Below are 16,597 nucleotides of genomic sequence, written 5' to 3'. Positions count from 1 at the left end.
CAGTAATGTCCCTTAGAGAGTCCGTGTTGAGCCGAGGCTGCGTGTTTTCTCCGCCCCCATTGGTGCGGGGGCGGGCGATTCTACAACGTATCACTAAGCCAACCAAGTAGTGATCGGAATCGATATTGGCTCCTCGATAAGTTCTGACGTTTAACAGGCTCGACTGTCGTCGGCGGCTTATTAACACGTGGTCGATCTGGTTGAAGGATTCGCCATCCGGGTGCGCCCACGTCATTTTGTGGATGTCCCTCCGCGCAAATTTGGTACTTCCTACAACCAGATTGTTCGCTGCGGCGAACTGGACCAATCTACTACCATTATCGTTACTGTGCTCATGCAGACTGTGACAGCCAGTGTATTGGCGGTACATTGGCTCCCTACCGACTTTTGCGTTGAAGTCCCCCAGGATGATTTTGAGGTCATGCCTGGGGCACGCATCTATAGTTCTAGCGAGGCGGCCGTAAAAAAGGTCCTTCTCCTCTTCCTCTTTATCTTCGGTAGGGGCGTGAACGTTTATGAGGCTTATATTAAAAAATTTGCCTCGCATGCGCAGGGTGCATAGCCTATCGTTTATAGCCTTGAAATCTATGATTACGGATTTCAGCCGGGGACCTACGGCGAAACCCGTTCCGAGCACGTGGTGGCGGTCGTGGCAGCTGTAGTAAATATCGTAGCATTGCTTACCACGCCTGTTGTGCACACCGTTCCCTAGCCACCGAATCTCTTGTAGAGCTACGAGGTCCATGCTCAATGTGGCTAGGGCGTCATCAAGTTGTTTCAAGGCTCCGGCTTTGCTAAGAGTGCGTACGTTCCATGAGCCCATTTTAATCGTTGTCCGGGGGCATTGCGTTGGGTCGGTATCATTAAGTCCGTTTCGTATCCTTCTGATGCTTTCTGTAGTCAGTTGTTCCATGGGACTGGGTGACTGGCCCTGCGCCCACGTGGCCGTTTTATTTAGCGTCGGGTTGCCCCCCGACGTTCAGGCACCCAGTTTCCCGGGATACCCACCCCCCTCCTGGTTCGCCATATGCCACCATCCGCCCAAGGGGTTGGATCTAGCCCGTGTACCCAAGCTAGGATATATGAAGGCACATGTTACCACTCTGCACGACGAGGACGTGTCGGAATAGGAGTTGGATGGGAGAGCCTATGTAAAGAGGCAAAATCTAAAGCAATAAGATATGTTAAAATACTCTTCAATTTCCAACGTTTTGTATAGGTCTTACCATCTTACCCTTCATGGTGTCCATCCTTCCCATATCAGCTGTTTGTCTTACAAAAACATATAAAAACTGCACGGAAAAAACATGTTTCTATTTCATGGGAAAACCATAAAAATCGATAAAAAGTTTAAGAAAATCAAAAAAATCACTGCTATGATTACCATCTTCTAGGCTAGGATAATGCTGATTTCAACACGTTTTGTTCATTTTTATTTATTTCATTATTAAACTTTTATTAATATGCGTATGTTTTTATTTATAGAGAAATTTCTAAGGCCTTCTTGAAATTTTGCTTGGAGCTTAAACTTTGAACTAAAAAAAATAAAAAAAAAACAAAAAAACCCTCATTTACAGCATTCACTACGGTTACGAATGTGTTTTACTATGCAATCAACTCTGATGAATTTCTAAAGTTTGATGAATATATCGCGTCAATCCAACTTAACGAAAAACGAGTCTTGAAATGCAAGCCATTACCCCACTAATTCTTAAAACAACAACCACAATTTACGCTCTTGATTTCACATAAGGAAGTAAACAGATGTTGGTTGATCGGGAAAGGGTTTTTTTTTAAAATATATCATCAATTAGATTCCATTCTACCGTACCATGACCGTACCCAAAGAAGTCACTAATTTGGTAGATTATTTATGATTGATACGTACGTGACAACACCCCTTTCCCCATGGGCTAGCCCACAAGTCATAGCTGTGAAATTTTACTCCAGTTTTTTTCCTTCCCTTCTCGCTAAAGCTTTAACCATTTCACCAACCAGCACCAGCACAATGTGTCCCCGTCGACATGTGTTTGACGACAAAACAGGGTCCAAAATCCACATCCACGAGCACTTCGACGAGCATGCGGTACAGAAAAGTCAATTTATGTTTTGATTAATTTGCATACATAAATAAATATCCCTTGTAATAACTCATTACTCTTCCTCTTCCTATCATTGTTTCTCTCTCTCTCTCGCGCTCTCCCGTTCTTTTTTTTTTTTTTTCATCAAACTTTGCACAACCGCTTAGAAGCTACAATATAGCCCATGCTCAACAGTAGGCCAAGCCAATCGTACATCCACCACCACTGGCAATGATAATCGGTATGACGCTACCATAGCAGCGCGGCAGCAAAGGGACAACCGGCCAGGGGGTGAGAAGAAGCTGACATTTCAATCAATGTTTGTTTAGGCAAATTAGAGGCATCGGAACGGAGGCAAAATTTGCATACCCCCGTTCCTTCCCTCGTGCATCTCCCCTCGCTGGATATTTGCATGTGTTACCCCCAGCCAGTCAGCCAGCCAGCCAGCCAGCCAAAGAACTGGTGCCATGTTGTGAATCCATTTTCTAAATACACCAACCCAGCCTTTGGCCCCGGGTGTCGGGGCGGGATTTATTTGTGTATACACGATGATACACATAAGGGCGACATTTATTTATGCTCACCACAGCCACCACGTACACCAGCCCTGCGTGACACCAATTTGCTGTTCGGGCGCTGGCCCTTCTTCCGGGATGCGCTCGCCGACTGTGGATTATGAAATTTGAATAAAATTTATTAAATTTCGTTATTTCGTAAATACGATTTTTAACACCGCCCAGACCGCCGCGTCAGCTGGCCGGTAAGGCTGTGTGGGGTGCTTTTGGTTTTTGGGTAACGACGAACGCGCCCAATGTAGTTCAGTTTTAGATGAATAATGGCCGAATCAAAAGGAGCAAAACAAAGCTGCTTGCTCAGTGTTGTTGGCTGTGGTTGTCACATCGAGTGAGCGCTTGCCCGGAACAGCCAGGAGCTGCTTATTTGGGTATGCAAATTGGGTGGGATTAAATGTTTATTGAGCTGATTGCCCGTTTTGTCACTGAACTGTTTTTTTTGTGTGTGTAGAGAGTAGAAATTCGTTTACCATTAAAAAAGCCCTTTGTTTGAAGAGGGAACAGAGAGAGAGAGAAAAATGCAGACAATCATTCCACGTACATATGCACCACCCCTGCCAAACGTTTTGCGATCGTAAATATTCCTGCAACACATTATGGTGCAATTTTCAACGGGTCAGTGAAACTTGGAGTCGCGTTTTCTATCGTTCAAGCGTAATTAACTACCGAAAAAAGGTGGCCACAGCGCAAGTAACAAACAAAAAACAAACAAACAAGAAACCCCATAAGATTCTACCAAGTCAAACGAACCGAAATGGTCAAATCATCTCCGTTTTCCTGGTACGCGAACGCGTTTTGCCTTTGGTTTTTGTATATATTTTTAATTTTCTGCTACATTAATTGCTGCTAATTTCCCACCAAATGACCACATTCCATATCATCGCCGGTTGTGTTTTCTAAACACAGCACGATGGAAGAAACATACATCGTTGCTTCGTTGTGGTCAGTTTTGAAGTTTTTTTTTTTTTTTTCATTTAAAATAATGAACCGAAAATGGCAAAGAGGTTTTATAATTAGATTGTGAAGGTTGATGAGGTCCTTGAAACGAGTGTCGTATTATGCTAATTTGATATTTTATTGCGAGTACACCAATTACACTCGATGGATGTGTAATTAGGAACGGAAATATCATTTTCATTACGAGTTGGAAATTAGATTTTTTTTTTGTTATGAACAGATATTGAGCTCATAACAGACACACAGAGAATGAAACAAAATTTTAAGCATTAAAGTAGCAATTAAATAACAATTTGGGAAGCATATTATCGAAACATGAAATGTTTTAAATATTTTTACACATAAAAACAACAAAATTTGGACTTTTATCCCTCAGCGAAACGGCAAGCAAAATTTCATCCAAAAGTGCCCGAACCGATGTAGGTTTTGTTTTGCAAATAGAAAATCAGGTTCATCAGACGCTTGAATCGGCGTGCATATTGTTTCCCTTGAGCCCCAGTATATTAAAATAGTTCAATTAATAAATTCGTAAATATTACCAGACTTAACAAGAAAGTGAATGAATGGTGCAACGAGAGATCAGCATTTTTAAACAAGTCTACACGAAATCATGACACAAAATGAAACGAAATAAAGTTCTATAACAAATTTAATGATTTCATATTTAATAGAAGTATTTTTGCATCCATATTCGATATAAAAATAATTCAGAATCTCAATCATTTTCATTCAATTAAAGCGAAATGTGTACTGTAAAATGATATCCCATTAGTGTTATTTACGCTTTCTTTGTTTTAACAACTTACCTTTTTGGCAAAACAAATTTCTGTAAAATGTTTATAATTTTTCAGAACAAAGCAAACATAGTTTAAAACTGCCTTGGAGATAAAAAATGATCAATTTATAATCAAATCAAGCTAATGTCCACACAATTTTCCACTAACACCCATTGCTTCCGTTAAGCACCAAATAGGAATAACAATAGGCCCTCTTGTGGTGACTAGCGGAGACACAATTCTCCTTGCGCCTCGAATAACCGCATGAACACACAATTCGTTCATCCAAATGTTTAATTCCAATCAATGGCAAACCCAATGTCAGACGGTATCGTACGCACTCGTCTCAATAGATAAGCTGTTAGTGTATATGCCTGCCCACAGCTTCCGTAGATGTCGTCCGAGTGCACATAATCGATGTAAATGCCACCGAACCGCTTCTGCTCCACCATATCCATCTTGAGACGCAGCGAGTCCAAATCTTCATAGCTAATCCGTTCCACTTGTCCGTTCTGCAGCGCTCGTGTCACGTATGGCATGCCACCATAGCCATCCCAGGCATAGCTCCAACCTGCCTCTCTTATATATTTGCACAGCTGTAAGGGTTGACGTCAAACGATGACGTCATGACGTCAGACAAACTATGAATTCGACAGGGTAGAAAAAGATTCTTTAAACGAAGCTCACCTCTCGTTGCTCTAGGTGTGTACCGTTTGGTGCTAACAAATTCACTTTGTTATAAAGATACGGGGCCAATGCCGGTGAGAAAACCCTGCTTATGCCGTACAAACCAATTCCAAGCAGTAGCTTCTTGGGCGCACATCCCTCATCAATCCAGCGCTGTGTGGTTGTATTCTAGAAGTATAATTTTTTTTTTAAATATATGATCCATCATTTAATTTACGATTGCTCTCTATATTTTTTCTAATTTACTTACAAAGCCAGTCTTTGGATAATGTACATTTCCAATGTTTGGAATATACATTCCTAGCTCTTGTGGTGTTCCATACAGCGGTGCATGAGAGTTTTCCAATGATTCGGCCGTGCTGGGATCCAGTGTGACGTGATCGACCAGCTCACACACATCGAATATATTGTAAGCATCGGCGAGGAGGCTCGGATGCAGCGATCCTCGGAACCATAGCTCTCGATTACGATTTCTGCTTTTGCTCGCTGCATTCACCGCTTGACGAAGATCTTGCAGAAGTTGCACCATTGTGGCTCGATCGTTGGCACTGTTGCTTGATGCTTTCCAGTTGAGTTCGATTGCATCTGCATCCAGCTCAAGCAGCAACGCGACCGTGGCTTGTACAAACGCTTTCCTACGTGCGATCGCGATAGATGTAGTGGCAAAATCACGAGCAGTTCCATCGATGGACGCCACGACACGTGCTGTATTCGAACGTTTTCGCACACTGGAAACCACACGGCTGAAGGCTATCTTCTCATTGTCCTGTGTTTGATAGAAACATCACTCGCAAGAAACACAAAAAAAACGAAGAAGACAACTCTGCAAAGAAAGCTTACACTGAACAGTATTTGCCGCCCAACGATGCTGGGGAAGCTGAACGCTTTGAAGATCACATCTGGACACACTTCCAACGGTATGTTCTCTGGTTGATAACCAATCAGAGCGGCTTTTCCTGGTGAGAAGCTACAGAAAAACTTTTTTTCTTGTGCTGTGGACCATCTCACATAGACTGATAGGGTAAATGTTACCCACACGAAAATATTCATTTTCTTTATTTGAAATGGAATTTAAAGAGCCCTCGCTCCGTGATAGGTGTGAAATATCCAACTGTTAATGCCGAACTGTTACTGGTGCGATGATCTTCGCGCTTCTGGGCATGAAAATAAGACACCACTTTTAACCTGTTGCAACTCGTAAAAATCCCAAAACTGGTAGAGCAAACAACAAAAGGGAACAAAAAAATACACCCACCAACACTATCACGTAAAACCTACACCAAAATTCCCAGCCACAGAACCTGTTGAACGTGGTATGAATGTTTGAACGGTTGATTTATTTCTTTGCTTTTGCACAATACATCCACACATCCGTTCTAGACAGAACGTCGTGACAGCATCAGTCAGCCTTGAAATCAATGTAACGTTATCAGGCCGAGTAGAACGCGTCCGACAAGCGTAGTGCGACGACACATTTCGGCATGAAGAACGTATTTCAAGGTCGTTATGAATTTAGAGTTTACTTCTTCCATATTGCTGCTCTATCAGGCATAAGGGGACGAGGAAAACCTATAATATTTGTCAGTTAGTGCTAAAAATTTTAGCCTAAGTTGATAAAAATTAGTTATTATTTTATCGCTAAAGACTAACAGAATATCAGTTCACGTTCATTTCTCTCTTGCGTGACATATTTTGCGTAGTTCGAACATCTAAATCCACTCAATAGCAAACCCAATGTCAGACGGTATCGAGCGAGTCCGACTCGATAGATACGCGATCAGGGAGTATGCTTGGCCACAACGACCATAAATGTCGTCCGAGTGCACATAATCGATGTAAATGCCACCGAGACGCTTCTGCTCCACCATATCCATCTTAAGACGCAACGAGTCTAGATTCTCGTAGCTGATGCGCTCCCCACGTACGTTCTGAAACGTTCTAGTTACGTATGGCATGCCACCATACCCATCCCAGGTGTAGCTCCAACCTGCTTCCCTTATCGTGTTGCAGAGCTGCAAGGGATAAAGTCACTATGAATTACACATAATACGTCAAGCAGTTTAAAGTAGTCTTCACCTCACGTTGCTCCAGGTAAGTACCTTTCTGTCCTAACAAATTCACTTTGTCACTAATGAATGGGAATACGTTCGGCGAGTAGTCTCTCTTAATGCCATGCAAACCGATTCCAAGCAGCAGCTTCGTCGGTGCGCATCCCTCGTCAATCCAGCGCTGCGTGTTAGTGGTCTAGGGAGTAAACATAATTCAAATATCAATGCTCACATAGAGCTCGATCAATGAACAATGGTTACACTCACAATTCCTGTCATTCGTTCGATAACAGATGGTAGAAAATCAGTATTAAACAATGGATTACGTGGAACTGTTATCGGTGTTCCATACAACGGTGCGTGAGAGTTTTCCAGCGAATCGACCGTGCTGGGATCCAGCGTGATGTGATCGACCAGCTCACACACATCGAGCATGTTGTACGCTTCATCGATCACATTCGGATGTAGCGATCCCCGGAACCATAGCTCTCGGTTGCGATTTCTGCTTTTGCTGGCTGCCTTCACCGCTTGACGAAGATCTTGCAGCAGCTGCACCATCGTGATGCGATCGTTTGAGCTACCATATCCCGCATTACTATTGCCTGGTGCTTTCCAGTTCAACTCAATCCCATCTGCATCCAGCTCAAGCAGCAACGTGACCGCGGCTTGCACGAATGCTTTTCTGCGCACGATCGCGCTGGATGTTATGGTAAAGTCTCGTGCGTATCCATCGATGGACGCCACGACGCGAACTGTGCTAGATCGTTTTCGTACACTGGAAACCACACGGCTAAAGGCTATCTTGTCGTTGTCCTGTAGTTGGTAGAAACGAGAATTGTGAACCACACAAAACAAACAAATAAAAACACTTTGCTATGCTTTAGCTTACACTGAACAGCATCTGCCGCCCGACCGTGCTCGGGAAGCTGAACGCTTTGAAGATCACATACGGACAAACTTCCAGCGGTATGTACTCCGGCGGATAACCGATCGGGCCAGCTTTAGCCGGGGAGTAGCTGCAGACAATCTTCTTACCCTGTGCTGTAGACAGTTCCACGCACAATGTAAGCGTTAGAGCAATCCACACGAAGATCTTCTTCCACGTGTTTCTAATAGAAGCAAATGATAACGCACTCTGTGATAGGTGTGATATGTTCGACATCCATTTAGCAACTGTCGCCGGTGTGATGATATGCATGAATGCCGGTGAAATACCTAAAAAAATATTCCACATCAAAACCTGTTTCAGCGTGGGCATACTCCCGAGACCGGTTATTGTTTGCTCAAAAAGCGAAACCAAAACATGAATGAATAATGTGATAAAAATGATACCTCATCAATAGAACACGAGTCGTTGAAGATAATGCTGATCGTCAAGATTCAGGTTCAAGGTCGCCAAGGTGAAATTCCAAGAGAGTTTTTTATTTGTTTTATTTGATAACTTTGTTTTAAGCATTCAAGGATGTACTTCGTTCTAATACCCTCACAGCACTACGAGCATTAATGTTTTCACTGTTTCTTCCACATAATTACAGTGTCAATTCAATCGATTCTAAACTTTATACATCTCACAGGGACTCTGATTTACCCTCGCAAATTACAAATTACAATATACATTTGCTCAAACACACACACACACACACACACACACACACACACACACACACACACACACACACACACACACACACACACACACACACACACACACACACACACACACACACACACACACACACACACACACACACACACACACACACACACACACACACACACACACACACACACACCACACACACACACACACACACACACACCACACACACACACACACACACACACACACACACACACACACACACACACACCTGTACAGAACTTCGTTTGGAGATTGATTTGTTTATTTGGTTCCGCGTGTAGAACGATACGCAACCACCCTTCTCAGCGTCGCGTCGCAGTGAAACTGGTTTTGATGCTGTTCGACAGTACGACGTAATCCAGAAGTGTTAAACATATAGGATTGTGACATCATACTGACAACATCAGAGACGACAGAGAGAGCTTATTCTTCAGCGACGTCTACGCTCTATTACTCAATGAGAGACTCGCAACGCACTTTAATCGATCACTCTGTAACTACACTTCATCTATCTAAAAGCTTCTCTCGAGCCAAAGCCGCACGCATCGGATCGAATTCATGCTCGTAGGTTAGAGAACTTTTATGTCGTTCTTATACTGATCGCAATCAGAAGATATTTTTTTCTCCTTATGATTGTGACGCCATAGGAAATGTGTCGCTTGACGATCGCTCACACCACAGCATACGGTTTTGTGTATTTAATAGTGTTGATAAGGAGTTTGAAAAGGTCTAGACAACAAGCGAAAAATATACCATTTGATAAGATAAGATACAATTACGGGTACGTTTCGCTTAAAAGAAAACCCGTTAGCTGAAGCAAGCAAACATAGGTAGAGTAAATTTTGCAAATAAGATTCTGCAACACTACTCGTTCCACTCGATGGCAAACCCGATATCAGAAGGTATCGAGCGTACTCTACTGGATAAGTAAGCGATCATAAGGTATGGTTGTCCACAACGTCCATAGATATCGTCCGAGTGTACATAATCGATGTAAATGCCACCGAACCGCTTCTGCTCCACCATATCCATCTTGAGTCGCAGCGAGTCCAAGTTTTCATAGCTAATACGCTCCACTAGTCCGTTCTGCAGCGCTTTGGTCACGTATGGCATTGCACCATGCTCATCCCAGGCATAGTTCCAACCATCTTCTTTTATCGTTTTACAGAGCTGTAAGATTTCAAAATATTCATATTTTTAATTAATCAAAACAAATAAAGAAATTTAAAGCGATCCTCACCTCACGCTACTCCAGATATGTACCAGAGTCTAACAAATTCACCTTGTTGCCGACAAATGGCGCTAGACCCGGTGAGTAAGCTCTCCCGATGCCGTGCAAACCAATTCCAAGGAGCAGCTTCTTAGGAGCGCATCCCTCATCAATCCAGCGCTGAGTGGTAGTGTTCTAAAAGAGTAGCATCATACACAAATCAGTGAGCAAACACATTTTACAATCGATGATTATAATATTGACTTACGAAACCATTCGCTAGATCGATTATGTTTCCTAACAAAGGAACACTAAACGGCTGTACAATTGGTGTCCCATACAACGGTGCATGCGCATTTTCCAGCGATTCAGCCGTGCTGGGATCTAGCGTAACATGATCGACCAGCTCACACACATCGAACATATTATACGCTACTTCCATCACCTTCGGATGCAGCGATCCTCGGAACCATAGTTCTCGATTACGTCTGAAGCTTTTATTTACTGGCTTCACCGCTTGACGAAGATCTTGCAGGAGTTGCACCATAGTGACACGATCGTTTCCACTGTTTCTAGCTGCTTTCCTGTTGAGTTCGATTGCATCTGCATCCAGCTCAAGTAGCATCGCTACAGCTGCTTGCACGAATGCTTTCCTACGTACGATCGCGTTCGACGTTACGGTAAAGTCGCGGGCGGATCCATCGATGGACGCTACGACGCGAGCTGTATTCGAACGCTTTCGTACACTGGAGACTACACGGCTAAACGCTATCTTTTCGTTGTCCTGCGGTGGGGGAAAAACTCCATATAAGGAACACACTACAAACTGATAAAACACTCAGTAAAGAAAGCTTACACTGAACAACAACTGCCGACCAACGACGCTTGGGAAGCTAAACGCTTTGACGATCACATACGGACAAACCTGCAACGGAATGTTATCGGGCTGGTAGTTGATCGCACCAGCTTTAGACGGGGAGTAGCTACAGACAAACTTCTTATTCTGTGCAGCGGACAGTTTCACTAACAATGGCAAAGCAAGAACAATGCAAAAGTATCTGTACCTAATCATTCTTGAAACGAAGTCACTCTCGTTAATGCGTGTGATATGTTCGACAGACAGTTTAACACTGATTCAGATGTGATTATATTCATTCCGGTAAAATCCCACAAACACATGCCAAGAACCAGGAAGCAAACACGTTTCATTGTGAATGAAAATCGATAGTGGCGTTGAAAACCTGATAATCATATTTTGCTTTGCCTTAACTGTCTACACAACCAAGCGAGCCTTCTGACTTTTGGCTTGATACATCATCAAGGCTTTTGGTCAAATACACACCGGCACACGAGTTCGTTAAACCTGTTCGAGCTATTTATTTAGTTTCGCGCGTTTCTAAAATCGCAACTGTGGGTGTCTGAGGTGCTGGAACAGGTTTTGTTGCAGAAATCGTTTGACGTCATTGTACCGTGTTCGCGAGCATAAAACTCAATCTGGCGGCGTTAGCCATTTCGGACCGGTCAAGAACAATAATGTTCAAAAGCTCCTCGTATTCAGTCTTTAACCATTTCACATTTTTCCGTTTGACTCAAAAAGTTGGTACTTATCAGTTCCACTCGATGGCAAACCCAATTTCAGACGGAATGGAGCGAATCCGACTCGACAGATACGCCGTCAGGGAGTACGGTTGGCCACAACTACCATAGATGTCGTCCGAGTGCACATAATCGATGTAAATGCCGCCGAATCGTTTCTGCTCCACCATATCCATCTTCAGTCGCAACGAGTTCAAATCTTCGTAGCTGATGCGCTCTGCTTTTTCATCCGGTAGCGCTCTGGTCACGTATGGCATGGCACCATACTCATCCCATCCATAGGTCCATCCTGCTGCCCGTATCGTTTTGCAGAGCTACAATGATTACACGCTTATGAATGAGCACTCCAAATGGAAAAGAATTAATAAGCATGAGTCTCACCTCACGTTGCTCTAGATGGGTACCAACATGGTCTAATAAATTGATTCTGCCGCTAACATACCGTACTAATCTGGGGGAGTAGACTCTGCTGATGCCGTGTAAACCGATTCCAAGCATTAGCTTCTTTGCCGTGCATCCCTCGTCAATCCAGTACTGTGTCGTTGTGTTCTATATAGGATGCAGATTAGTACTTTGCTATTACACCATGAAGAATGAATCGTTTACTTACATAGCCATTTCCTGTCTTTAACATACTTGGTCTATCGTACAACGGAGCGTGTGAATTTGCCAAATAATCGGTCGTGCTGGGATCCAGCGTGACATGATCGACCAGCTCACACAAATCGAACATGTTGTACGCTTCCTCCATCACGTTCGTATGCAGCGATCCTCGGAACCATAGTTCTCGATTACGTCTGAAGCTTTTATTTACTGCCTTCACCGCTTGACGAAGATCTTGCAGGAGTTGCACCATAGTGACACGATCGTTTCCACTGTTTCTAGATGCTTTCCAGTTGAGTTCGATTGCATCTGCATCCAGTTCAATTAGCATCGCTACAGCTGCTTGTACGAATGCTTTCCTACGTACGATCGCGTTCGACGTTACGGTAAAGTCTCGGGCGTATCCATCGATGGACGCTACGACGCGAGCTATATTCGAACGCTATCGTACACTGGAGACTACACGGCTAAACGCTATCTTTTCGTTGTCCTGCGGTGGGGGAAAAAACTCCATATAAGGAACACACAACAAACGGATGAAAGACTCAGTAAAAAAAGCTTACACTGAACAACAACTGCCGACCAACGACGCTTGGGAAGCTAAACGCTTTGACGATCACATACGGACAAACCTGCAACGGAATGTCATCGGGCTGGTAGTTGATCGAACCAGCTTTAGACGGGGAGTAGCTACAGACAAACTTCTTATTCTGTGCAGCGGACAGTTTCACTAACAATCGCAAAGCAAGAACAATGCAAAGGTATCTGTAGCTAATCATTCTTGAAACGAATTCACTCTCGTTAATGCGTGTGATATGTTCGACAGACAGTTTAACACTGATTCGGATGTGATTATATTCATTCCGGTAAAATCCCACAAACACATTCCAAGAACCAAGAAGCAAACACGTTTCACTGTGAATGAAAATCGATAGTGGTGCTGAAAATCTGATAATCATATTTTGCTTTGCCTTAACTGCCTACACAACGCGAGCCTTCTGACTTTTGGCTTGATACATCATCAAGGCATTTGGACAAATACACACCGGCACACGAGTTCGTTAAACCTGATCGAGCTATTCATTTAGTTTCGCACGTTTCCAAAATCGCAACTGTGGGTGTCTGAGGTACTGGAACAGGTTTTGTTGCAGAAATCGTTTGACGTCATTGTACCGTGTTCGCGAGCATAAAACTCAATCTGGCGGCATTAGCCATTTCGGACCGGTCAAAAACAATAATGTTCAAAAGCAGCTCGTATTCAGTCTTCAACCAGTCCACATTTTTCCGTTTGACTCAAAAAGTTGGTACTTATCAATTCCACTCGATGGCGAACCCAATTTCAGACGGAATGGAGCGAATCCGACTCGACAGATACGCCGCCAGGGAGTACGGTTGGCCACAACTACCATAGATGTCATCCGAGTGCACATAATCGATGTAAATGCCGCCGAACCGTTTCTGCTCCACCATATCCATCTTGAGTCGCAACGAGTTCAAATCTTCGTAGCTGATGCGCTCTGCTTTTTCATCCGGTAGCGCTCTGGTCACGTATGGCATAGCACCATACTCATCCCAGCCATAGGTCCATCCTGCTGCCCGTAACGTTTTGCAGAGCTACAATGATTACACGCTTATGAATGAGCACTCCAAATGGAAAAGAATTAATAAGCATGAGTCTCACCTCACGTTGCTCTAGATGGGTACCAACATGGTCTAATAAATTGATTCTGCCGCTAACATACCGTACTAAACTGGGGGAGTAGACTCTGCTGATGCCGTGTAAACCGATTCCAAGCATTAGCTTCTTTGCCGTGCATCCCTCGTCAATCCAGTACTGTGTCGTTGTGTTCTATATAGGATGCAGATTAGTACTTTGCTATTACACCATGAAGAATGAATCGTTTACTTACATAGCCATTTCCTGTCTTTAACATACTTGGTCTATCGTACAACGGAGCGTGTGAATTTGCCAAATAATCGGTCGTGCTGGGATCCAGCGTGACATGATCGACCAGCTCACACAAATCGAACATGTTGTACGCTTCTTCCATCACGTTCGAGTGCAGCGATCCTCGGAACCATAGCTCTCGGTTACGATTTCTGCTTTTGCTCGCTGCCTTCACCGCCTGTTGAAGATCTTGCAGGAGTTGCACCATCGTGATGCGATCATTTGCACTACCACGTCCTGCATGAGTACTGCCTGGTTCCTTCCAGTTCAGCTCAATCCCATCTGCATCCAGCTCGAGCAGCAACGTGACCGCGGCTTGTGCGAATGCTTTTCTGCGCACGGTCGCGCTAGATGTTCTGGTAAAGTCTCGAGCGGATCCATCGATGGATGCTACAACGCGAGCTGTATTGGAACGTTTTCGCACACTTGAAACCACACGGCTAAAGGCTATCTTGTCGTTGTCCTGTAGTTGAGAAAAATATATATATAAATAAGGAACACACAAAAAATGGATAGGCTACCCAACAAAGAAAACTTACACTGAACAACATCTGCCGCCCAACGATGGTTGGGAAGCTGAACGCTTTGAAGATCACATACGGACAAATCTCCAACGGAATGTAATCAGGCTGGTAACCGATCTGGGTAGCTTTCGTTGGAGAGTAGCTGCAGACAAACTTCTTACTCTGTGCAGCGGACAGTTTCACTAATAATGGCAAACAAAGAATAATGCAAACGAAAGCGTTACTATTCATTCTTGTAACTGAGTTCAACGAAGCCGCTTTCGTTAATGCGTGCGATGTGTTCGATGGTCAGTGAAACACTGATTCTGATGTGATGGTGTAAACACATTCATTCCAGTAAGACACCACAAACACATTCGACGAATATCGGAGACCAGAGTTGGTCATTCATGGTAAAAACACATTATGAAAAACAATTCATCGCTGATGAAGATCGTTGATGGTTGTGATAATCCTAAGGAGCATCGTTTGGTTAGCGACCTATGAAGTGACGCCAGTATTACGGGCGGACCTTTAGCTCAAATACGCAGCTGCACACGAGTTCGTTAAAATTGATGGATCGCGCGATGATCGGAACCAGGGGTCAGCAAACATTTGAAGTAAAGGGACGATTTTATTTTTTGTGAGTTCAAATAAATCGTACAACTTCGTTGAGCACTGAATTGTGACTTTGAGCCACATTTTAAAAACATCGCAATTGGAGTAAGGTCGTGCTGAAATGTTACGGTATCAAGTATTTAGTTGAATTTTTGCGAAATGTGTATATATATTTCAGTTGTTTCAAAAAGCTATCGGGCTGCATTATTGAGTGGCTAAAGCTCTTTAGCCAATCCCGTGTTATCTATCAGTGGTATGTAATAAATTTCTGTACAATAGAGGCTCAAAACGTATCCCCTACAATGCACGTTTAGTTTAAACGTTTTATTATTTTGGATTCATTTATATCCATATGAACTTATCTCGCATGTGCTATCAATTTAATTCGCAGAACTAACAGATCTAGCTCAAGAGCTGAACATTTGCCGACCACTGATTTAAATACATCGCCGGAATTTGATGTGCTGGAACAGGTTTTGATTCGGAAACCGTTTGACGTCATAGTGGCGTCTTCACCGGCATGAAACTTAATCGGACGACAATTCTGAGTCAACAAAAAAAACACTTAAAAAATACCTCGTGTGGATAATATTATTCCTATTACCCCACGTGGTACGGTCCATTGCACAAAGCTTCCGAAGTTTATTCGGCTTCCCATGCGTGATCCGTCGACAGATGCTGTCCAGTCTAAGCTTCCATCGCTGGTGGATTCATTAGCGCGAGGAATCTACCCGGTGTCATGGAAACACGCTCGAATGGTTCCAATTCATAAAAAGGGCAGCCGTCTTGAAGCCACCATTTATCGTGGTATAGTCTCTCTCTGCGCATGTGCTAAGGTGTTTGCACTACTTCTGTACAAACCGCTACTCACTGCGGTACACGGTTATTTATTATTTTTTATTTAATTATTATTTAATAGTTGTTTTATTTAATAGTTAATTAACAGTTATTTAAGCCCGTCTTCAACAACTAATATTGTCAAATTTGTTGGTCACTGTTTCGACAACATGGACCATACCATCCAAGTTGATGCTGCATATATCGACTTTTGAAGGCCGCATTTGATAGCATTTCGTATGTTATTCTGCTTTCAAAGCATGAGAATACTGGGTTTCGCTGATATTACCTGGCTTCGCTCCTATTTAACCGGTCAGCTCATATCGCATAGTTATCGAACCTCATCGCTCTCACACATCTACCATTTCGTCCGGAGTCCCTCAAGGAAATAATCAGGGTCCAATACTTTTTCTCATCTTTATCAACGATATATCGTTTGTACACCTCATGTACGCCGACGAAACAGTTCTGCCAGTGAAAAATGCTATGCTATTGACTGACATCGCCTCCAGATAGTTC

At 43.3% G+C, this 16,597-nt stretch overlaps 4 protein-coding genes across 8 annotated transcripts; all 4 read right to left on the bottom strand.

Annotated features, from left to right (window-relative positions):
• Nucleotides 1-4,305: 4,305 nt before the first annotated feature.
• Nucleotides 4,306-6,304, bottom strand: LOC121596423 (endochitinase-like). The gene is made up of 4 exons (XM_041921353.1): nt 5,914-6,304; nt 5,324-5,839; nt 5,074-5,241; nt 4,306-4,982 (listed from the first exon to the last, which is right to left on the bottom strand). Exons 1-4 carry the CDS (start codon nt 6,121-6,123, stop codon nt 4,680-4,682), a joined length of 1,197 nt encoding a protein of 398 aa, XP_041777287.1. The 5' UTR covers nt 6,124-6,304; the 3' UTR covers nt 4,306-4,679.
• An 85-nt stretch (nt 6,305-6,389) lies between these two features.
• LOC121596421 (putative chitinase 1) lies at nt 6,390-11,102 on the bottom strand. 4 transcript variants are annotated; one of them, XM_041921349.1, is made up of 9 exons: nt 10,830-11,102; nt 10,242-10,757; nt 10,004-10,168; nt 8,993-9,933; nt 8,454-8,700; nt 8,011-8,336; nt 7,389-7,934; nt 7,150-7,317; nt 6,390-7,085 (listed from the first exon to the last, which is right to left on the bottom strand). In XM_041921349.1, exons 6-9 carry the CDS (start codon nt 8,317-8,319, stop codon nt 6,783-6,785), a joined length of 1,326 nt encoding a protein of 441 aa, XP_041777283.1. In that variant the 5' UTR covers nt 8,320-8,336; nt 8,454-8,700; nt 8,993-9,933; nt 10,004-10,168; nt 10,242-10,757; nt 10,830-11,102; the 3' UTR covers nt 6,390-6,782. The 4 variants fall into 4 exon arrangements, with proteins under 4 accessions (XP_041777283.1, XP_041777284.1, XP_041777285.1 ...); XM_041921351.1 differs by having other exon boundaries at nt 6,913-7,103; nt 7,173-7,317; XM_041921352.1 differs by having other exon boundaries at nt 6,913-7,085; nt 7,173-7,317.
• Nucleotides 9,628-11,182, bottom strand: LOC121595478. Its single transcript, XM_041919496.1, has 5 exons — nt 11,149-11,182; nt 10,830-10,996; nt 10,242-10,757; nt 10,046-10,168; nt 9,628-9,933 (listed from the first exon to the last, which is right to left on the bottom strand). The coding sequence occupies exons 1-5, from the start codon at nt 11,180-11,182 to the stop codon at nt 9,628-9,630; spliced, it is 1,146 nt and encodes a 381-aa protein (XP_041775430.1).
• A 148-nt stretch (nt 11,183-11,330) lies between these two features.
• On the bottom strand, nt 11,331-15,124 carry LOC121596424 (probable chitinase 10). Of its 2 annotated transcripts, none has more exons than XM_041921356.1 (4): nt 14,660-15,123; nt 14,083-14,583; nt 13,854-14,021; nt 11,331-11,883 (listed from the first exon to the last, which is right to left on the bottom strand). In XM_041921356.1, the coding sequence occupies exons 1-4, from the start codon at nt 14,873-14,875 to the stop codon at nt 11,581-11,583; spliced, it is 1,188 nt and encodes a 395-aa protein (XP_041777290.1). In that variant the 5' UTR covers nt 14,876-15,123; the 3' UTR covers nt 11,331-11,580. The 2 variants fall into 2 exon arrangements, with proteins under 2 accessions (XP_041777290.1, XP_041777289.1); XM_041921355.1 differs by lacking the exon at nt 11,331-11,883 and adding an exon at nt 13,108-13,786 and having other exon boundaries at nt 14,660-15,124.
• Nucleotides 15,125-16,597: the final 1,473 nt, after the last annotated feature.

This window comes from Anopheles merus, chromosome 3R (assembly GCF_017562075.2).
Source record: "Anopheles merus strain MAF chromosome 3R, AmerM5.1, whole genome shotgun sequence".
Lineage (NCBI taxonomy): Eukaryota > Metazoa > Arthropoda > Insecta > Diptera > Culicidae > Anopheles > Anopheles merus.
The sequence above is the reverse complement of the archived record's forward strand: the minus strand, read 5'-3'. Positions and strand labels throughout refer to the sequence as shown.